General features: G+C 46.0%; 2 protein-coding genes across 2 annotated transcripts in view; both read right to left on the reverse strand.

Annotated features, from left to right (window-relative positions):
• The window catches only part of GYS2 (glycogen synthase 2), a 147,635-nt gene that overhangs the window by 42,494 nt on the left and 81,756 nt on the right, over window positions 1-23,385 (reverse strand). The gene's annotated exons all lie outside the window — the stretch shown is intronic.
• The window catches only part of IRAG2 (inositol 1,4,5-triphosphate receptor associated 2), a gene marked incomplete at its 5' end in the record, with an annotated part of 60,686 nt that overhangs the window by 34,182 nt on the left and 3,119 nt on the right, over window positions 1-23,385 (reverse strand). The window contains 14 exons of the mRNA XM_083699668.1: window positions 999-1,162; window positions 3,537-3,629; window positions 4,771-4,884; window positions 5,994-6,096; window positions 6,199-6,263; window positions 6,371-6,430; window positions 12,016-12,072; window positions 16,217-16,294; window positions 16,402-16,452; window positions 17,632-17,749; window positions 18,759-18,917; window positions 20,295-20,373; window positions 20,798-20,844; window positions 22,420-22,600. Of these exons, the coding sequence (XP_083555794.1) occupies window positions 999-1,162; window positions 3,537-3,629; window positions 4,771-4,884; window positions 5,994-6,096; window positions 6,199-6,263; window positions 6,371-6,430; window positions 12,016-12,072; window positions 16,217-16,294; window positions 16,402-16,452; window positions 17,632-17,749; window positions 18,759-18,917; window positions 20,295-20,373; window positions 20,798-20,844; window positions 22,420-22,600 (1,369 nt within the window). The remainder of the gene's footprint in view (window positions 1-998; window positions 1,163-3,536; window positions 3,630-4,770; window positions 4,885-5,993; window positions 6,097-6,198; window positions 6,264-6,370; window positions 6,431-12,015; window positions 12,073-16,216; window positions 16,295-16,401; window positions 16,453-17,631; window positions 17,750-18,758; window positions 18,918-20,294; window positions 20,374-20,797; window positions 20,845-22,419; window positions 22,601-23,385) is intronic.

Here is a 23,385-nt window from a genome sequence, read left to right on the forward strand (position 1 = left end):
GCCACTTCAATCATGGAGGCAACCTGGTGCCTTGAAGGTGCAGGTGTTGGATATTTAACAGAGCTGCCATGGTCATTAGGTAAAGGTAAAGATACCCCTGACTCTTAGGTCCAGTCGCGGACGACTCTGGGGTTGCTCGCTCATCTCGCTCTATGGGCCGAGGGAGCCAGCGTTTGTCTGCAGACAGCTTCCTGGTCATGTGGCCAGCATGACCAAGCCACTTCTGGTGAACCAGAGCAGCACACGGAAACGCCGTTTATCTTCCCGCCAGAGTGGTACCTATTTATCTACTTGCACTTGACGTGCTTTTGAACTGCTAAGTGGGCAGCAGCTAGGACAGAACAACGGGAGCTCACCCCATCGTGGGGATTCCAACCACTAGGCTCTGTGGTTTAGACCACAGTGCCACCCACGTCTCTGCCATGGTCCTTACCTTGACCTATTTAGCAAGCCTCCTTCTACAGATCCTAACCTGACAAATACAGGATCACTGTTTGGGTAGGGACCCAGGGGTATCATTCAGACTGAACCCCCCCCCCCCCCCCCGGGTCTCACAGCAACACACACACACACTACTGTGAACAAATCTGTTTTCTCTCAATTTCTCATTTTTCCAGTAGTAAGTTTAGTTTGCCACATTTTTGCAGGCTTGCAATTAAAAACCAGAAACACTCATGTGCAAGTTTCTCAGCATTCTGCTTCTTCTAACGCACACACTTTCCTATGCATTTTTGCCTTATATACACCTCCTCTTGCAAACCATTTTCCCCAGTATAATGCACTCTTCTATGTTCTTTTTGCTGGCACACACGACTTTCCCCTGATGTACGTATATTTTGGTTTAAGAACTGCATAGCAAATCTCAAAGGACGTCTGTGTGTTTCGCTTTGCCTGTTGCTTCAGGAAGTGAAAGTTGCAATCTGAATCAAATTTCTGCCCCATCCCCAACACGCACATACTAAAAACTAAAAGGAGGAGAAGGGAGGGGGGGGGATAACCTGGATGAAAGTGCTTTCTTCAAGTGCAGCTGTTCAGTTCTCATCCTCCTCAGGTTCCCCGCCATCTTTATCAGCTCCTTGTCCAACGAGTCCTTCTGAGCTTCCAAGAGATCAAGTCTCTGAAGCCAGAGAGTTCTTTTCTTCACCAGATCTTGCTTGAGCTCCTGTATTGACATTTTAACAAGAAAAAGAACCCGATACGGAGTGTTCAGAAGAAATACTTAGCAAGCTATTATCTATGAATGTGTGCTGGTTTAACCTGAAAAAGCCCCATTCCCATTTAAATTTGGATCAAATAAATACAAACGAAAATTAACCTGAATGGAGTAATAACTGCAAAGGAATGCCTTTGTTCTGCTTTCTCTTTTGTATTTGCTCACTGGGAATTATATAGCTGGAATGGTGGGTGGGGAGAGACAGACTGCGGTCCCTATGTTGAGGGATGGGGAAATGAAGTCACCTCACCCCCCCCCCCTAAAAAGTACAGCTTTGCTGCAAAGGTCCTTAAGAAGAGGCTGGCTTGCATCCTGTTAGCGAAGCCACTTAAATAATTGTTATGTACTGAGTTGAATAGGATCCAAAATGCAACAGTCTGATTGGTCCTAGAACAATAGGATCCAGAATGCAGCAGTCTGATTGGTCCTAGAACAATAGGATCCAGAATGCAGCAGTCTGATTGGTCCACAGGAGCCACCCAATCCAGCTCCAGGTGGAAGTGAATCCGCAACCTGATTGGCCTACAGGAGAATCCCGGAATTAGCCAATCACTTGGGGCCCATTGTGTAAATAAGGTACAGTCATACCTTGGGTTGAATGTGCTTCGGGTTGAGCACGTTCAAGTTGCGCTCCACGGCAACCCAGAAGTAACAGAGCGCGTTACTTCCAGGTTTTGCCGCTCAAAATGATGTCACTCGCATGCACGGAAGCGGCAAAACGTGACCCGCGCAGGCGCAGATGCGCCGTTGCAGCTCACGCTGCGTTCAGGATGCAAATGGGGCTCCGGGATGGATCCCATTCGCATCCCGAGGTATCACTGTATAGACATTCTGGGGAAAATTCCATTCCTCCTCACCACTATGAGCTGAATAAAGAGCATGAAATCCACTCTCGACTCCAAGTATATTTCAAGAATGCAGGGTCCAGAGAGAGGACAAAATCTTGTTAAGACATTTCAGTGCTCAAGAGGGTGAAAAACGGCACATAATTTGAGGAGAAAGGAATGGAGGTCTCGTTTTTCTTACTCGAGGCCTCATACATAGCAGGGAAGCATTCAACCAAATGTACAGAGGAAAAACTCTCTCAGAACTACACAGCCAATCAGGGCACATCCTGCTTCAGCTCTGGCAGGGTCCTAGAGTCCTCCTGCCTCCTCCCCAAAGCCATGTTAGAGCTTTCCTAGCTTTAGGGTGAAGGTGGGAGGGCTCTAGCACCGCCAGAGACTGATGCCTCCTTCCCCAAACCCAGCACCTAACTTACGCAGCTTCGGGAAAGCAGCAGAGGGGGGGGAGGTAAATTTTGGCCTTGCACAAGTGCCACAGTGCAGCGGTACCTCTGGTTGCAAATGGGATCCGTTCCGGAGGACCGTTCTCAACCTGAAAAGAACGCAATCCACATCTGCGCATGCGCGAGTTGCAATTCGTCACTTCTGCACATGCACGTGACATCATTCTGCGCATGCACAAGCATGAAACCTGGAAGTAACCCTTTCCAGTACTTCTGGGTCGCCGCGGGGCGCAACCTAAAGTAAATGTAACATGAGGTATGACTGTACCCAAGTCTGCCACTGTCGGAAGTGCCAAAGCTCTTCTTTAACTTAAATGGAGGGGTAACCCCCCCAAAACCCCCCCCCCCAGCCATAACCTGAAATGGACAGGTGGGGGAGAGAAATTCACACCTTCTGCCAAGCACCCTGGGGGGGGGGGGCAACAGGGTCCCAGTTCATTTCAGAGCAGTAGGCCCCTTTCTGGAAACACAACTTGAGATCAAGAATACGAATAAACTGAGTGTGAATGTTAAAAATGTGAATAACTGCTTTGTGAAAGCAGTTAAAAGGTAAAGGGACCCCTGACCATTAGGTCCAGTCGTGGCCAACTCTGGGGTTGCGGCGCTCATCTCGCTTTATTGGCCGAGGGAGCCGGTGTGCAGCTTCCGGGTCATGTGGCCAGCATGACTAAGCCGCTTCTGGCGAACCAGAACAGCGCATGGAAATGCCGTTTACCTTCCCGCTGGAGCGGTACCTATTTATCTACTTGCACTTTGACGTGCTTTCAAACTGCTAGGTTGGCAGGAGCAGGGACCGAGCAATGGGAGCTCACCCCGTCACGGGGATTCAAACCGCTGACCTTCTGATCAGTAAGTCCTAGGCTCTGTGGTTTAACCCACAGTGCCACCTGCGTCCCTGTGAAAGCAGTTACGAAACCCCAAAGAGGGATATTTTTGTGCCAGTACACATCCCTGCAAGCTCCCCCCAAGCCCTTGTAATTCAGACAGTGGGGAGGTGTCCTAAAGCCCCCTTTCTAGCCATTCAGTAACATTTACCATGAGCTTCTCCTTATGGGCTTCTTGCATATTGGCCTCAAAGCCCTCTGCCTGCAGGACGGCTATTTCCTCCACTCGAGAAAGTTCTTGCTTCTGTAAAGAAAAAGGTCATGTCCCATGAACTTTCACATCTAAACGGTAACACGCTGTTATGTCCCGAGTTGAATAGGATCCAAAATGCAGCAGTCTGATTGGTCCTAGAACAATAGGATCCAGAATGCAGCAGTCTGATTGGTCCTAGAACAATAGGATCCAGAATGCAGCAGTCTGATTGGTCCACAGGAGCCACCCAACCCAGCTCCAGGTGGAAGGGAATCTGCAACCTGATTGGCCTACAGGAGAATCCCAGAAATAGCCAATCATGTGGGGCCCATTGTGTAAATAATGTATATAAAGTATGAGCTGAATAAAGAGCATGAAATCCACTCTCGACTCCGAGTATATTTCACACGCTCTCTTTTTCTTGTTCATATACCTGCACATGAAGTGCCTGGAAGCGTGAAGGCCACATGCATGTCTGAATGGCTGCGCTACTGCTTCCGGGAGCGTTCTAGGCAACCAGGAAAGCTTTTTAGGCTGCTTTGCTTGGCTTTCTCATTCCCACAACTTGCATCGAAGCAGCAATGCTGCAAAGGCTGCTCCTCTCTTCCTGACCCTGTCCCCCCAAGGGCCTTTGAACTTTGCATAACTTCAGGATTCAATCATGCGCGGGTCTTTTGATGTGGAACCTTAGCAATGAGAGGCTATTTGCTTCTCTAAAATATGCAGTGCCTGTGAAGGAATAGGACTGTTTTAAAAGGACTAAGCCGCTAAACCAGTGTTTCTCAACCTGTGGGTCCCCAGATGTTGTTGGACTACAATTCCCATCATCCCTGACCACTGGTCATGCGGGCTAGGAATGATGGGAGTTGTAGTCCAACAACACCTGGGGACCCACAGGCTGAGAAACATTGCGCTAACAGATAAGCATACATATCGACAGCTATTATTTCCCTACCTATCAAAAGCCTTTAAGCAAACATATGTGGTGAAGAATCTAGATTTCCTGCACCACTCTAAATGCTTCTTTCAGCACTAACATACTGTGGATAGCTATGAATCGGCATAAGAAGAAAAGGATTTGCAGAAGGGGGGATGAGAAGAAGCATCTTGCTCAGGTTCTGAGATGAGCAAAAACTTTGGAATGGTTTTGCAGTCTTCCATTTGCTATTCCACCCACAGTCTTTTTCCATACCAGTTTCTGAACGGTGGCCTTGAATTTTTCTCCCACTCTCTCCGGCCCTTGCAGGAGCAGCAAAACTTCCGCGTCCAGCGATTCATCCAGTGCAGTCCATTCAATTCCAGAGACCTGCATAGCAAAGCAATCAGAAAGGGGCCATATGATTGCCTTGTTAGAGTTTCCAAGTTGTTCTGGGAAAGTGCATCCGTTTGGCTGGATGTCATTTATTTGTATCACACCACCAGTGTCCCTGGCACTTTGCAGAGTATGTGAAGTCAGGCCCCTGCCCCGAGAAGCTCCCAATCTAAAACCCAGCACCGGGGGCGGGGGGACAGTGAAGGGAGAGGGAGCAGGGGAGCTAGAAGTAGCTGCATGTGCACCTTAGAAAGGTGCACTCATTATCCAAAGGCACAGAAATGTGCCAGAGATCTGTGTGACAGTCTGGAACACAGCAAGGTAGCAGTCTCTGTCTCACTTACCAATCACATCAGGGACGTCCAACTCCCAAGTGACTGTGATCTACTCCTGGATTAAAAAACTAGCAGCAATCTACCCATTTTGGGGGGAGGGAGGAACCTAAATTGTTGAGCTTTTTTGGGGGGGGCAAGCCACAGTTGTTTACCATTTTTTGGGGGGAGACTGCAAATTCTTATGTCAATTTTTTTGGGGGGGGTCACATGCCATTGATTGAAAAAGAAGTAGTCCCACCAGCGGTAACTCCATCTTCTGTTCTTGAAATACAGGATACAGGAAAGAGCGAGGGGGCAGGGCCAGATGCCCCTTTTCCCCAGTGGAGGAAAATGAGCCTGCGATTGACTTACTGTATTTTTCGCTCTATAAGACGCACCCGACCATAAGACCCACCTAGTTTTTAGAGGAGGAAGGGAAGAAAGCAACGCAAAGCCTCTTGAGCAAAGAGGGAGGAGAGCTCCCACTGCACTCAAGAAGCTTTGTGTGGCTATCCCAGAAGCCAGAAGAGCAAAAGGGATCACTGCGCACCGATCCCTCGTGCTCTTCTGGCTTCTGTGATAGCTGCGCAGCCTGCATTCGCTCCATAAGACGTACACACATTTCCCCTTACTTTTTAGGAGGGAGAAAGTGCGTCTTATAGAGCAAAAAATACGGTATATCAACCAGCGGTCGACCTGTCGATCGCATTTGACCAGTTGTACATTAGAGGAACTGGCTCTGGGGAACCAAGGGAGAGAAGAAAACAAAATACAATTAAAAACGCCCACCTCCGCTTGCTCTTGGGCAAGCTCCAGTTCGCAGTGCAAAGAGTTGGTCCCTTCAAGGATGCTGCTGTTGAATTTGTATATCAAGGGGAAGTTGAAGCCATTCCTAGCAGAAGGATAGTCAAAGAATTAAATCTGCGAAGCTCCAAGAGTGTCTCTCATTATAAGGACGCTGAATCTTGCCCCCTTGGAATGCAAAAATACTCACGAGATCAACTCCTGCTGCATTTGCTGGATGTTGTTCACCAGTTTGTTCTTCTCCACCCGCAGGGTCTATAGAAAAACACAAAGCTCTCTCAAGACAAAATCTGCAAGCAACCCCCCCCCCCAAAGCACCCCTCTTCTACCTCCAGTTCCCAAACAAATTATGGCAACTGTACCTCTATTACCGAGGTGTATTCCTTGAGGGTAGACTTCAGCTCCTGAATATCCAGGTCCTTCTGCACAGGTGAAAGTGTTTGAATTAGAAGTATAGGACCAGAGAGAGAGAAAGAGAGGCTAAAGGCATTGAGACAATTTCTGAAGCCGACTCCATACCAAAAAAAACAACAACATTCCTAACAGATTGGCCTAGTTAAAAGAAAATTGTCATGGCCATGAAAAATGAGGGACTGATCTTTTTAATAAGGCAGTGATAGCCAGAAAATGCTTGCTTGAAGGAGCATCAACAGCTTTTGATGGCTGATGGGTACTAGTTTTTGCACACACATTGTCTCTGTAAGGATATTTAGCCATTTGGATGCATCTTGGACCTGGATTAGACCTGGCTTTTCCATCCGGCTGGGAAAGAAGACTTTTGGGAAACTGTTGCTTTACAAGCCAGCAATGCATCCAACTATCTCCCATGGTCAGTTTGTACGTTGGAAAGAGATACAGGATTGCAGGAGGAGAGAGATTTGGTTCACATTTTAATGCAAGCCGGCCTAATCTGCACTTCCTCAAACAATACATGGACCAAAACATAGCTATCTGCCAACAAATCCATGCGTCTTCAATTTCTGCGATTCAGTTTTGCAACCAAAAAATGTGCAGCGAACTCCACATGTTAGGTGAAAGGATGCCGGTATTAGTGAAAGTAACATAAAAATGCATTGAATTGAGGGAAATGGCTTGCAAAAATGTGCACCTTGGGCAAAATGGTGCAGAAAAATGTGTGTATTAAGAGAAATGTGTATTACAAAGTTGAAGTTGCAGATTAATTTCCATGAAGGCTTAAAAATTAAAAAAAAACAACACCAGAAACTAATGCAGAAATTGTCAATTCCAATTCAAGTCTGGAAAAAGGAGAAATGAAAATTGAGAGATCTGACTATCCCCAACAAAGACTCTATAAGTCTCCAGGTCTTCTTTTTCTTTCAGAAACTTTTTTTGCTCAAACTTTCTGCTGCTCAGAGGAGTCCAGAAAATGGCTATTCAGTCTTCAACGTTGAAGATGACCTTCCACATAAAGTACTTCCAGGAGATTAGTCTAGATGACACAGCATCGCCCATTCTGGTTGGCCAAGAACATGGGGCAAAGAGGTGCCCTTTGCCTTGAATGCACTCATTTGGGATCGTGCTTGTTCTATGACATTGCCAATGAACATAGAGAGAGATCCAATGAACATTGCCAATGAACATAGAGAGAGATCCTACAAGGACAAGTTCTGCATTCTGTCCAGACAGCCATTGGATGCTTGCACCCAGTTTAAAGTTTTAAGTGGTGCAGGAAAGAAGAGGAAAATGCAGAATATGTTGACAGGAGACGGGAGATTCCTAGCTGCAGGTTTGTGAGCACACTCTGCACTTGGTTCTGCATTTGGAGTTCATTTTTTTTTAAAATAATAATTTTTATTAAGGTTTTCCAAATTAAAACAAATTAAAACAAATTAAATCCAATTTATAAACTTTTTGCCAATAACCAGGACTTCCCCTCCCTACCCCCTCTTGTGTTCCAAATCTTCCAAATAAGCAATTAAATTCAACAAGTTCTTATCCCCAAATTACACTCATCATCAGTAACCCAATTTATCCAAATTCCCATCCCCTAAGATCGATCTATTCCCTTCCACGAGTTCCCCCCTTTCAAACATAGTACAGATGGAAATAAAATAAATATGAGTAGTGATTTTACAACCTTTGGATTCCAACTTTCCCTCCCCTCTTTCCCCTTTGCGTTTCACCTAACCCTCTACTTCTAATATCTTCCTGGAGTTCCCACATTACACTATGCCCACATCCCTCTGGTTCTTTGCCAGTCTTTAATTACGAGTGTCCAATCATAGAAGGAGTCTATCAAAAAAGGGGCCCATTTCTTCTATCCAGGTTTTTATATCCAGGAGTAAAAACTCCAATTTTGTTTCCATATGCTTGTCAAACCTGGATATCCCAAATGTTCCCTCTCCCAGTTCTGTCCAGTTCTTGTTGTTTCCTTAGTCTTGTCAATCATTCTCCTCCTTTTTGTTTCTCTGTTCTCCCACAGAAATGTTCTTTTTCCAAAAGTTCTAGTGTCTCTGCAGAGGCTTGTTATTCAGGAGCAAAGCATTGCATCATGTTCCTTTCATTTTTCAACAAATAGTTCCATTGTTTCCTGTAGTGTGTAAACCTCTGTAGACAAAATAATGTTCCATTCCTGCAGTTTCCCAGGAGATTAAAAGTTCCATTCAACTGTTCAAGTTTCCTGTCAAAAACACATGCAATATCCCTCAGCTCCTCTAGATGGATTACAGTAACAAAGTTCCCTTCCAGAATCACATCCACCAGTCCAAGTAACTTGTTAGTCCATATTTAAAGCAGTTTATGTTCAATTTATAACAAATGTAACCGGCAAAGTCCTCATAACAAAGTCTCTATTTTAATCTTCCTTTTTGACAGCTCTTTGACAGCTGTCAAAACCTCCATTGCTCTTCTCCAGGCAGTTTCACGAATCGCTCCAGGGATGCCGGGGGGGGGGGTTTGCTTTTTTTAAAACAATTCCACTTTTCTCCTCCAGCTCAATCTTATAATTTTCCCTCGCGAAGTTGCTAATTCGGCAAAATAAGGTTACACTCGATCTTAGTTGTCCAGTCCTTTGTTTTGGCTCTTCTACAATTTAGGGGTGGGCTGACTTCCTTTTTTCCGCCTCCCCCGTTCGCTCCAAATTTTAAAAATTTATCCCCCCTTTTTTTTAGTCCATATTCCAGTTACTCACGGGTTCTTCTTTAGATCCAAATTTTCAATAGAAGAAGTCAGCGCTCTCCGCCGGATGGCATGCGGCTGCGCTCGGCAGGGATAGCAGAGAACTCAAAGCACCACGCTTCTCCCCGGCACCCGATCCGTAGCCTTTAAAAAGGCTCCTTCACGAGTCGGGAGGGCGCTAACGGTGCCAGCCGAGTCTCCATGTCCACGGCCTCCTCTGGCCGTGGTTTTTAAGGGTCCCCGCATCGCCGGTGCGGTAGGACCCAGCCCCTGCCAAGCAGGCTCCCTCCGGAGCTCAGAGGGAGTCCGCCATTCGGCGATGGCGCCGACCCGGAAGTCCCGGTTCTGCATTTGGAGTTCAATCTCTAGTTTGAACTACACATCTATTTTTCAAAGGGCCAGGGTAAAGAGGCTGTACCTCAATACATCCAATGAGCTTGCAGAATGAGACTTTGCAGGCAAGTTTAGGGCTTCGTTTGCAGAATACCAACCTGACCCTCAAACCCTTGTGCCTCTCTTTGTTTTTAGAGGAAGGCAAAGGAAAAGTGGAAGACAAATTGTACTGCAATATCTGAAAGAAAGCCTCTTGCACTAATATTTAGGTTAAAAAGGACACTTTGTGTTATATACTAAGCTTGGATCCTAGAACAATAGGCAAGTAGGATCCTAGAATGCAACCACTGATTGGCCTGCAGGAAAAGACCAATCAGGCTGCAGGAGGAAAGCAGAATCAGCCAATCAGACGGGACTCATTGTGTAACTAATGTATATAAAAGCCTGAGGTATGGGGGGCAATTCAATCACTGTTTTGCAAGCTGCAAAAAGAGTATAAAATCACTACAGGACTCCGAGTATATTTCACTTTGCTTGATGGACATGTGGCCCACCTGTGGTGGCTCCATAATGTAAGGTTAGGGGAGGGTGGCATTTCCAGAGAGGGATGAGCTTAACCCTTTCCTTATCCTTGTCACCCACAATCCCTCCATCCCTGCTCTCCATCTCAAGGAAGCCAAGCTCAGACACAGGAAACAAGTTGTTTCCACCTGCAGAAATGCTTGCCAACACCCACCCTGGGCTTCCATAATCCTGGAAGATGCTCCATGTGTGTTTCATGCCCAGCATTATTTAAAACACTCCTGGCATGCAGAAACATGTGCCCAAATGGTGTGTTTTTACATAATTCAAATCAGCCACAGGTGCCTGGAGAAGGAACAAGCCAAAGCTATGCAAAACAAGAGAGGAAGGGAAGAAGATGTTTGCATGGTGTGTTCCTGGCATTTTCAGGCTCGTCGCTTTCTGCAGAAGATTGTACACAGAGCTTGCAATCTCCTGCAGCAACCAGATCCCCTTCTGCCACTCTGAAAGCTCAGTGCTGGGCACAGTCAGTCTAATTCGCAGCTTGGCCAAGTAAAGATGCCAACTGGGTCACAGGGAAAGGACAAGGGAGACCTGCAACAAGAATGCTGCAGCGTGCTCCAACCAGTCACACCCACTGTCAGGATACGCCATTCCATCTCCACCACCCCTGTTTTCCTCCCCCAGCTCCCACTATCAGCATTCTGTACCCACTAAGCATACTCTGACCGCATTGTGTGATTTGGGTTTTTTTGTACTACTTTAGCTTGCAAAGCCAAAGGATACACCTTCCTTGCACATGGATGATGATGTTTTGGCCAAATAGAAAAAGGTGGCATTCAAAACATGAGTTTGCAATAATAATAATAATAATAATAATAATAATTTTATTTATACCGGGCTCAGGGTGGCTATCACCAGTAAAATTACAATAAAAATGTAATAGGGGAAAAGAAAACCAATTTAAAATATAGGTTAAAATGGAATTTAAAATGCAGCCTCATTTTAAAAGTAGCCCATGGATCAAAACCGTAAGGGGAGGGAAAACATAAGGGTCAGACTGAGTCCAAAGCAAAGGCCAGGCGGAACAGCTCTGTCTTGCGGGCCCTGCGGAAATATGTCAAGTCCCGCAGGGCCCTAGTCTCCTGTGACAGAGCATTCCACCAAGTCGGGGTCAGTACTGAAAAGGCCCTGGCCCTAGCTGAGACCAATCTAACCACCTTGTGACTTGGGACCTCCAAAGTGTTGTCATTTGTGGACCTTAAGGTCCTCTGTGGGGCATACCAGGAGAGGCAGTCCTGTAGGTACATGGGTCCTAGGCTGCGTAGGGCTTTAAAGGTTGAAACCAGCACCTTAAACCTGACCCTGTACTCCACCGGGAGCCAGTGCAGTTGGTAAAGCACTGGATGAATGTGATCTCGCGGCAAGGACCCCGTAAGGAGCCTCACCGCGGCATTCTGCACCCGCTGGAGTTTCTGGGTCAGCTTCAAGGGCAGCCCTGCGTAGAGTAAGTTACAATAATCAAGCCCGGAGGTGATCGTCACATGGATCACTGTCGCCAGATCAGGGCGAGAAAGGTAAGGGACCAACTGATTAATATGCATGTAAGTGTACATAGGAGCCAGCTCTTCAGGCCCCCAATATAATATTTGAACGACCCGGGTGCCCCTAAAGTTAATGGCCATTGCCATTCAAATGGTGTGCGTTTATCACATCATGTGATTGATTAGGCAGGGTGGGGCTTACCTGCCCCCCTCCCCAATCTTTTATTCAAGTTGGTATTGGTTGACACCTGTCTGTCTCAAGAGACCATGGAGAAGTGTGCCTTTGGGGGTAAAGTCAAACCGTTGGAGAAATGGCTGTCAGTGTTACAGTGCGATGTACAAATTCAGTCCTGCAATCCCACTATCCTTAAACCTTCATTGCCAAAGCAATCTTCCCATGGCTTTCACATCTGGCCCAGCAAAACACTGCCTAGCAAGTCTGTCTCTGCAGCACCGCAAGAGCTACTCACCTTGAGGATGGAGGCGTCTTTATTCTCCACCGTCTTTTCATACAGGTGTACTTGTATCTGGAGGAGAGGAACTGAAATTACTGTTTTGCCTTATGCCTTAAATAAATAAATAAATAAAAAGGTATTGTGATTCGAGGACCCGATCCCCGCTTGGGGGAATGAAGACACATGGACACAGTATATTGGGTTAATGGGCAAGAAAAGGCCACAACTTTATTGATTACAGCATGTAAGAAGGTATTGGCTGAGGCACTGGACCACAGCAAATTTGACTCCACCCACTCGGAGAGGGGTGATTCTGACAAGGGGTTAACCACCAGTAGGGGGAGCCTGTTGAAGCAAATACAACTATAAGCTCTCCCCTGATGTCACCGGGGTCGTGCCATGGCCCCTAGCCCCAGCAGGGCATCGGACAGGATCCTGACCGCCGGATTCCTTTAACGGAATACCCATAAGTGACAGGGTAGGCGATGGCCACACCTTGCCCTTCCACACACCAACAACACATTCCAATGCCTAACCGCCAAATACCAAGAAAGTTGTGACGATTGCTACGAGGTAGGTGAAAAAAACCAAGAGGCCGGTGCCAATTTGCCAATTGGAAAAAAACTCCTACCAGGCCCCCTGAGCAACCAGGGCAACCAACCATGGGTCCATAGCAAGGTCGAGCAAGAAGCTACGCCCTAAAGGGAGTGGTGGGTGGGTGACTCGTGGAAAATCTGAAGCGCAATGGCGGAGAGAGCTGGCGCGGCCGCATTTGAGCGGCTAAACTATGCCCCCCGCGGTGGCACCCGATTGGGTGCCCAACTGGGAGGCGTGGCGTGCCAGCGATGATGAGAGGGCAGGGGGCAGAATGGCCCCCTGCATGACACGGGAATCATCTCCCGCTCACAATCCCTCCCCTCCAGAAGGAGGAGAGGCTTTCTCGAAGTTGCTTCAGAGTGCAGAAGATGCTTTAAATCCACTCTGCAGGTTGTGGGCTGCAAAGGGTCTTGAATGCTCAAACTCTGGGTCTTCCCAGAGATATCTTCCTTGGCCAGTTTGGAGCTCCCCAACCCTGCTCAGGGCCCTTGCTTCAGATTCAGATGCTGTGATTCCTGCATTGCAGTGGGGATCCCTATGTCCTATGGGATCCCTTCCAATTCTACGGTTCTAGGATTCCATTATTTCCTTCCTCAACCAGGTACCAGCCACTCTGAAGGAGAGCCACCAATGAGTGGCTGAAAATGGTGAAGCCAGGTTGTATGGAGAGTTCCTGACCCCCTGCCAGGCAGAAATAATGACACATGACACAATTATTAAGGCTAATGGGCTAAAAAAGGCCACAACTTTATTGATTACAGGTGATGAGCGGTATTGGCTTAGGCATTGGACTTAACCGACTATATCTGACTCCAGCCTGTCTGCTTGAAGTCCAGGAAGGGTTAACACCAGTAGGGGGAGTCCTGCTGATGCACATCAACTAGGAACTCCCCCTGGGTCACCAATAGGGGCCCTCACCTCCCTAGGCTTTGGACAGGGCCACCCCCCCCCCGAATCCTTTACCGGACTACCTTTCAATATGTGGGGCAGGTGATGGCGCAACTTCCCCTTTCCCCATCTACAGAACTTTCCAATGCCTAACCGCCAGTGCCCAGAAAGTCGTGACAATTTGCTACGAGGTAGGCAAAAACCAAGTGGCTGGTACCAATTTGCCAAGTGAAAAAATTACTACCAGGCCCCTCAACGGTGACCAACCAAGGTCCATAGCAAGGTCAAAGGAAGCAAACTTTAAAGGGCGGAAGGGTGGGAAAACTGGAGCAGCTGGCAAGCGGACAAAGAGGGAGATCCCCGGCCGCGTCCTGCCTTTAAGGGGCAGGCCACACCCCCAGAACAACCCGATTGGCCGGCCAGAGGGTGATGCAGCTGGGAATCCCCCAATTGTGCAGGGGCTGGCCTCCCACCCCCTGGGTACGTGGAAGGGCCGTGAAGCCTGCAACCTCACCTCCTCCCGAAGGCAGAGGTGGCTTTAGCATCAACAAGGTACGAACTGTCGTTGATACTGATGAAGGAGGAGGGTTTCTCCATCAAGCCACCTCTCTGAAGGAAGAACTGGGCTGTCTTACTGCCCTGGATTTTGTCACTAACTCTGCTCCTCCTCCTGATCTCGGGGCTGGGGAAGGCCTTCAGGGGATGAATTATGTCTTCATCAAGGGCAAGAGAGAGAGAACTGCCACTGACATCAAGAGCTTGCTGCTCTTCCAAACAGTGGAGGGAGACATCCAACTACAGTGGTACCTTGGTTCTCAAACGCCTTGGTTCCCAAACGCTGCAAACTCGGAAGTAAGTGTTCCAGTTTTCAAATGTTTTTCGGAAGCCAAACATCCGATGCGGCTATCGGCTATTGTTTCCAGGGCGCCTGCCCCAGTCAGAAGCCATGCCTTGTTTTTCAAACATTTCAGAAGTCGAACAGATTAAGTTTGGTGCTTTTGTTCCTGCTATTTATTTTGCGTTTTTGTTTCTGAGGCTTTTTCTGTTAATTTGTTTTTGTGACTGTGTGGAACCCAGTTCAGCTACTGATTGATTGATTGATTGTGGAACTGCGGAAATGGATAAAAGTCCCCCATCCAAACAATGACTATCATCAGTGCAGGTAAGATTTTTTTTTTAAAAAAAAATTCATCATCTGTCTTATTTATTTTATAGTACAGTACATAGATTATTGCCTTTATTTTATGGATCAATGGTCTCCTTCGATAGTAAAATTCATGTTAAATTGCTGTTTTAAGGGTTGTTTTTAAAAGTCTGGAACGGATTAATCCGTTTCACATTACTTCCTATAGGAAAGTGTGCCCTGGTTTTGGAATGCTTTGGTTTTGGAACGGACTTCCGGAACGGATTAAGTTTGAGAACCAAGGTACCACTGTAACTTGTTCCATCAGAACTTGAGCAATGGATCTGTCCCTGTTCTTGTTTTCCCTGTGCACCACCTAAATCTGTTCTAGGAGTTATCCCAATGCTCCAGAGCAGATTTGGGGGCTGGACATGCAGAGGGAGAGAAGAGGGGGAGAAAATTCAACTACGCACATGGTAGTCCTTGCACTGACAGAAGGAGTTAGCTGCATACTGCACAGAATATACACAGAAGAGAACTATACAGCACTGTTATAAGAACTGTTAACTTTAAGAACTGGAGCTTGACCTTGTTTTCTCCTCCTCCCTCCTGTTTCCTTTTCCTTGTGTGTGATGTCTCATCTTCCCTGTCTTTTTTAAATTGGGAGCCTGTGGGGATTTAAGTACTGGTTGCTTTGAAAGCCTTTTTGGGTGGGCCATAAATACCTCAAATAAAATATAACCCCCAGGTCAAAAGGAGGAGCTGTTAGAGCAGGAGAAGGCTCCATCCAGTCTTTTATACTCTACATAGAATGTCAGGATAAAAATCTCCCAGATAATTTAAAAATAAAATGAAAAATCTAATATTCATGTACTCAGAATATCTGACATCAGGAGAGTTTTAAAGGGCAAGTTGATTTCAGCTCTAGTTGTCAGAGAAACCAGTGAATTCATTATGGTTTTTACATGACATTCTACCTTGGAATTTGAGTGTAAAATTGCAAAAACTTAAGGTTTACATGTAGGAATCTGACCTACAGTGGTGCCTTGCAAGACAAAATTAATCTGTTCCGCGAGTCTCTTCGTCCTGCGGTTTTTTTGTCTTGTGAAGCACGGCTATTAGTGGCTTAGCGGCTATTAACGGCTTAGCAGCTATTAACGGCTTAGCGGCTTTAAGAAAAAGGAAACAAATTCGCAAGGACGTTTCGTCTTGCGAAGCAAGCCCATAGGGAAAATCGTCTTGCCAAGCGACGCAAAAACTGAAAAACCCTTTCGTCTTGCGCGTTTTTCATTTTGCGAGGCATTCGTCTTGCGGGGCACCACTGTATTTCAGTTTGGCAACTCAGATTTAAAAAGAGTGCTCATTTGCTTACAGGTAAGTTGATTGACGATTTAAGCTGAAGCATCTCTTAAAAAACAAATCTTAAAATAAAAACTGTACAGCACCCTATAACACACATGCACACACATGCTTAATCCTTGAGGAAGAAACAGTCCCTAAACCTCCTGCCATCTTGCTTATAGATGTCATGGAGAAATATTTGGCATTTGAAGCCCTGCATCGAACCATTGCTTCCCCACACTGAAAATAAGTGTTGCAAGCACCTACTTGGAGTTCAGCCATATTTCTTGACAGCTCTGAAATCTTCTTCCGGAGACCATCCGAATCCAGAGCATGCCTAATATTCTGGATTAAAGCAGATACTATTTATTATGCACAGCAAGACTAGCTAGCAAGACTTTTCCCAGCGTATGAAACTGTCTGCAGACAATTCGCACGCAATTCACACTTGCCTCTTCTTGTAGAGATGAGATCTTGATGATGAGGGACTGGTTCTCCTTTTCCTGGTGTAAAAAGGAAAGGGGGGATGGTTTGAGATACTGCCAACACACATACACCCACCCACCCAGTTACTCAGGGCCACTAGACACAACTACCATGTAAATATTGAATGTTTTCCCCGTCCCACCTGTGGAAAACTCTGCCCTCAATTTATGGAAAACTGGGGATGTCTTCGGTTATAATCACCAAAGAGCTTTAAGTCACATAGGTAAAGGTAAAGGGACCCCTGACCATTAGGTTCAGTTGTGACCGACTCTGGGGTTGCGGCGCTCATCTTGCTTTATTGGCTGAGGGAGCCGGCATACAGCTTCCGGGTCATGTGGCCAACATGACTAAGCCGCTTCTGGTGAACCAGAGCAGCGCACGGAAACGCTGTTTACCTTCCTGCCGGAAGTATTTATCTACTTGCACTTTGGCGTCCTTAGGTTGGCAGGATTTAAGTCACATAGTGACCTATAAATAGGGTTGACTGACAACTGTCAATTTCAGTTTTCACATTTGTGTATCAGTTTGCTCTCTTTTTTATAAAGTCCTTATGAAAGCTCATCAGCATTATAGTGCAATTTGTAATACTGCATACGCATTTTGTCAGACATACACATTTCTCTTAACATAATGCATTTTTGTATGTCGTTTTCACTGACATGTGCATTTGTATGTCGTTTACATTACTATATAGCTATTATATTTTAGTATGCATTACTTGATTGGGGAACTGCACAGCGAAATTTGGAGAAGTGCAAATTTCAAAGGACTTAATGCACTGTTAGCGACGCGGGTGGTGCTGTGGGTTAAACCACAGAGCCTAGGACTTGCCGATCAGAAGGTTGGTGGTTCGAATCCCCGCGACGCAGTGAGCTCCCATTGCTTGGTCCCAGCTCCTGCCTACCTAGCAGTTCGAAAGCATGTCAAAGTGCAAGTAGATAAGTAGGTACTGCTCTGGCGGGAAAGTAAACGGCGTTTCTATGTGCTGCTCTGGTTCGCCAGAAGTGGCTTAGTCATGCTGGCCACATGACCTGGAAGCTGTATGCTAGCTCCCTCGGCCAATAAAGCGAGATGAGCACCGCAACCCCAGTCGGTCACAACTGGACCTAACGGTCAGGGGTCCCTTTACCTTTACCTTAATGCACTGTTAAGCCTCAGTCAATAAACACTGTCTGAAATGGTTCAAGTCCACCTACTAGCTGCTTATTCTGGGCTGCTGTTCTCAGCCTTTTTTCCTCTGCAGTATTAAGGTTATTCTTTGCTTCCTCCAGCTCCTCTTTTAAGGTTTTCACTCGGGCCACAGACTGCTGGAAACTGAAAGAACCAAAATCACCAAGCCTGTTATGATGAGCAACATGCTGTTGTTATAGGGCATTTTAGAAATAAAAAAATTTAAATTAAAATAAAATAGACTGGCAGGATTTTCCTACTCTGACTGACCGTCTCCAATCTGGCAAGAGGAAATGAAGACATTTGGATTGCTCTGTCCCTGTTGCTTCAACGACATGGCATCAAAATAAAAATATGGACAGCAGCCATTAGCAGAAAGGGTTGCAGCTCAGTGCATGAGCATCCATTTTCCATGCAGAAGGTCCCTGGCATCTCCAGGTACAGCTGAGAGAGACTCCTGCCCCGAACCCTGGAGAACTTCTGCCAATCAGCACAGCCCATATGGAACTAGGTGGACCAGTGGTCTGACGCTGTATAACACAGCTTCCCATGTTGCTAAATCAGTGCTGGCTCCAGGGTTTGGAATAAGGTTACCAGACTTTTTTCAATGAATCAGGGGACACTATCAATCAATTTTTTTTTAAAAAAAAAAGAGGGGGAAAGTTATTTTTTAAAAAGAAGAAGTCATATCTTCTCTTCTGTTGTGTGGCCTTCCTCTGGGTCCCAGCCTTTCTTGGAGTGCTAGCCGTGCTTTCTCCCTCCCTCCCTCTCCCTCCTTGCACTGTGATCCCCTACAGGCTTACTCAGGAGTAAGCATTAGCAGAAACTCCCTCCTCCTGCTGCTGCCCTGCCTGCCTGCCTGCCCATCTCCTGTGCAGGCACCGTCCGGCAGCTGCCCATCCGTGCCGGTGGCAAGCGAGCAGGAGGAGACGTGCTTAGGGAAGATCAGCTCGTCTCCTGCTCACCTCTTATCTGCGATGGCCAACCAGATGGCCATTGGAGAAGATGACCAGTACCACTCCTCTCCACCCAACTGCTCCAAGTTTTCCCCAACCATTGGAGAAGATTTAGGGGTGGGGGGAGTTCTGCTGCACCTGTAGAAGCAGTTCTGCTCGTGCATTGGTTTAGTAGGACTCAACCCAAAATGTCCCACCTTTTTATCTGATTATTCAGCTCCACATTGTCCTCCACTAATCTGTTGTTGGTCTCCTCCATGGTGTCCAGAGCTGTCTTCAACTGGTTGTTCTCATCTTGAAGTTTCTGATTGCTGAATTGAAGATCTGCTACACAAGTGATCAAGTCAGAGGTTTCCCTGGATGCACAAGGAACAAAAGGCCCCGATCAGCTGCCATGTCTGCATTCTTCACATTTTGACGGGAGGGTTCCAGCTTCAAAGATCAAAACCCAACGTCTCCCATTTCTTTTGCATCTTTCTAGCTGAACTGCCAACCATCCCCAGTACCAGCTGTGGGTAGCCAGCTGTCCTCTGGGCCTGAGCACCCAATCAAAAGTGGCTTTGCACCATGCTGACGTCCCCAATTCCTCACCCTTCCCAGTCAGTAGCAGGGACAGCACTGTTAGGAGGCTGCTTTCCACTCTGTTAACTTACGTTCCTCCAAAATCCTCTCATATCTTCGAAATCCCCCATCATTAAAGCTTCCCTTTCCACCAACCCATGCTTGTCCCTCAGCTGCAAATGCCAGCAAACTGCAGATTGGGTACGTGCCCTACTAATGCAAATAACGTTTTAAAAGGGGGGAGGCAATGCAGTGGTAGCCATAAGTAGTTCATCACCAATGGCATGAGTCATCATGATGATGAGTGATGAGTAGTTCATCAATGGTGATGAGTAGTTCATCACCAATGCTCTATGATGGCATCACTTCCTGGCCCAGAAGACGACTAAATTGTTTGTGTGGTGTATGACAAAGGTCTCATGGGCTACAGCAGAGACTGCTCCAAAAGGCTGATCAAACTTAGAGGATTTTGTCTGTTAGTCGTATTTGAAAAGAGAGGAGGACTTTATGACTACAAAGGGATTTAGCATCGCACTCTCAGATTAGAAAGTGGCCGAGCATAGAACTCTTTTGGGAAATGTGTTTTTAAGTGACAATTTAGCAAGTATAATTGTTTAATCTCTGTATGCATATCGCTGAAGGGTTTAACATTGGAAAATTCCATTGCAGCATACTGAAGCTCTCTGATTAACTGTTGATGCTCTCTGCTCCTACACGTGAGTGTTTAACCTTAGATCACATGATCAAGGCAATCAATTCCAAATCTCCATCTTGAAGGCAGTTGTCTGTTTAGTCTTCTCTCTGGGAGCCACAGAGAACAAAAGAATATGATAATGATGCCTCTCAAGGAGTGCATAAGCTTAGCCTGGATGCAGGCTAATATAGGCTTTGGGAGAGACATAGCTTTGATTTTTGCTCTAATAGTATGTTATGTATTTAAGAAGAACCACCTATGCTTGAATATGCATATGCTTTATACAACTTTCTGGATGTATCGTTGGCTGTTTCGTACCTGTTCTGAAGAAGTTCTGGTTAGCAAAGCACTGATTCATATTTATGGGTCTGGACATTTTTTTATTCCAAAAGGGTTCAGTTTTTTATGCATCCAATTGCTTCAAATAACAATTTTAATATCTGAAATAGCTTATAAAAATATTTTAAAAGCGACTCACAAGTCTCCTCTGGACACATCGCCACCAAGTGCCTCTAGGCTTCCGGAAGTTACATTCAACCTCACAAGAGGACTTTTGGCTGAAAAAAGAGGTTTCCTGTTACAGCTCAAGAGACAGACATTGGTACAGAGCATTTTGGGTTTTTCTCACTTTCTGCTGACATCTCCACACAACACATCACCCTCCCCCCACCCTTCCTGACCTTCCCCACACCTCTTGCAGTTCCTTTAATAATATCCCAGGCAATACTTTCCAAGCGCTTTAAACCCACAGTGAGCATTTTCTTCCCCTCACTTCCCCTCCCATGGCTGGAGAAGATTCCTTCATCCATCCCCCTCAAGCATATTTGTCTTTGCATCCCCTTCACTAATCCTCTGCATGCACAGGCTATTTGCAAACCCCTTTCAGCTACAGGACAGCACCCACAAGTCTTAAGTTGTATGCTGCTTCTAGTACACTTTTCAGTAAATTAAGTCTTCCATAATACAGAGAGCAGCTGATACCTGCTAGCATGCTTTCTCTGGTTGTATCTCTAGCAGATGGTTCTTTCCTGGAATGAAAAAACAACAACACACCACCCTACATATTTATTTCCTGTTTTAACATGAATTTAGAGTTTTAACAAAAATCACTTTTCATCAGGAGCAAGAGAAAACTCTGCACTTTTTTTTTGCAGTTTTATTTCAGTGTCGGAAAACATTTTCCCTTCTGCCCCACCCCCCAACTGCTTGCAAAAAAACAGTTTTAGCTATGCAGCATCATGAGCCCTGATTGGGTGGGAACATTAATGACAAACAGGTTTCAAAAAAGGAACAAAATAATCACTAAGTGGGGCTGGGAGGCGTCATTCCTCCTCAAACCATTAGTTTAATTATAAAAGCTGGAAGCAGAGGGTACTTGGAGCAGCTCTGCATTTCACTCCACAGAAGAGGTCTCTAGCTTACAGCGACAGCAGCTCTGGATAAATTCTCACATAAGCACAAAACCAACTCAGTGTTACATTTTGCCTAATTGTAATGTTGCAGCAGCTTCCCACTCTAGTAATCCAAAATTGGGGCCCAAATCACAAGATTGCGGACAGCAACTTAGTACTGAACACTTCAGCTAGCAAACAGCTTCCTCCCCTTACTCGTAAGTTTTCTGTTCTTGTATATGTGCTCTCTCTCACACATATCAGAACATGAAGGAAACCTAGCAAAATTTACTGCAGTGGTTCTCAAGCTTTTTCCTCTGAGCCACACTTTCAGAGTGAAAATTTGCTCGTGCCCCACCAATTTTGTTTATTGATAAGAAATACATTGGGGGGGGGGGACGACGCCAACTTCTAGCAGTGCTTGATTTATAACACAGAACAAAACTACTTTATAATATGATCATGGGACATCCAGAAAGTATAAAAAGGTAAAGGACCCCTGGATGGTTAAGTCCAGTCAAAGGCGACTATGGGGTTGTGGCGCTCATCTCGCTTTCAGGCCGAGGGAGCTGGCGTTTGTCCACAGACAGCTTTCCGGGTCATGCGGCCAGAACGACTAAACCGCTACTGGCGCATGGAGGACCATGACAAGTGCCAGAGCGCATGGAAACACTGTTTACCTTCCCGCCGCAGCAGTACCTATTTATCTACTTGCACTGGCGTGCTTTCAAACTGCTAGGTTGGCAGGAACTGGGACAGAACAACAGGAGCTTACCCCGTTGCGGGGATTTGAACCGCCAACCTTCCGATCAGCAAGCCCAAGAGGCTCAGTGGTTTAGACCACAGTGCCACCCGCCTCTGTGCCAGAAAGTATAATGCAATGCAGCCACATAATAACAGGAATCATTCATATAATTATGAAATTGCCTTCTCCAGCACCCTGCTTGAACAGCGATTCTGGGTCACAGTTAGGATTGTACTCAGTATTGCTTGATGCTTTTGCTCTCATTTTGAAAAATGAGAGCATACTCATATCAAACCATATATTGAACCAAATATTGAAAAAGCACCTTTACTCCCCCCAAAGAGTCCTGTATATTATTAATGGTTCTGGGAATTGCAGCTCTGAGTCGTAGACCATGGATACTTTGCCCAAAGTCACATGCATTAAATGCATGCAACCCAAGAAGCCTTGCAAGACCCGTCAGTTACCAGCTTCTCCTGCAGTCGTCAATCCATTCCTTCATGATGGCATGATACGTTTCCAGGTCCATGGAGATGTCCCTTTGATCAGGATCAAGCATGTTGCACAGCTCCTCGAGACTGCTGTCCTCAGAACTCCGGCTAGTTGTGTATCTCACAAAGTCAACTAATTTGGAAACAGGCACTTTGCCTAAAGACAACAGCAACAATGAACACTGAGAGCTTGGCCACACCTCCCTTTTCTCAGCTGCTCCCCCCTGGAAAAACTCGCTCTTTACCGCTGACTCAGAACAAATGGCAACCGGGTTTCCCATGGATTGCTGTTCGTTCCGATAAGGGGTAAAGAGCAAGTGGGAATATTCTGAGACTCATGCTTTCTAGGTACTGGACAAGCAGAAGTGTGGACTGTTAAGTATAACTGATTTAATTCACACAGAAATGAACAAAGTATGCGCATTAATGAAGATTTAAAATAGAAAATGGCTGAATGTGTATTGCTAACATTGGAGTTTTTCCACAGTAGTTTTTCTAAGGGACTCTAAGGTCCTAAATGGGTTAATGATTATAACCTTTCTGTTCCCCTACCGTTGTAACCTTAGATCATGTGATGAAGGCACTGAGCTGCAAATCTCCATTTTGAAGGGAGTTGCCTTTGTGTCTTTTGTCTCAAGGCACTGTGAAGTAAGGACATGTAAAAGACTCCCTGATAGAGAAAACAGTTCCAAGCTAAAATGGATGCTGTGGGAAGAGACAGACCCCTGGTTCTAGATCTCTTAGAGTTATTTCATATTTTACCCGGCTTGTGCCAGACAGCACAAGACATTGCATGGATGTTTTGAGTGTACATTTGAAGTTTTAATTTTGTTTCGAACGTTCTGCCAGCAAATGTTCGAACAATGTTTTTAAGAGCCTAGACAATGCTTCGTTTCTAAAAAGAGTCAGTTCTTTTACTTCCAGTCACTTCAAACTGTGCAA

This window comes from Podarcis gaigeae (assembly GCF_964106915.1).
Source record: "Podarcis gaigeae genome assembly, chromosome: 10".
Lineage (NCBI taxonomy): Eukaryota > Metazoa > Chordata > Lepidosauria > Squamata > Lacertidae > Podarcis > Podarcis gaigeae.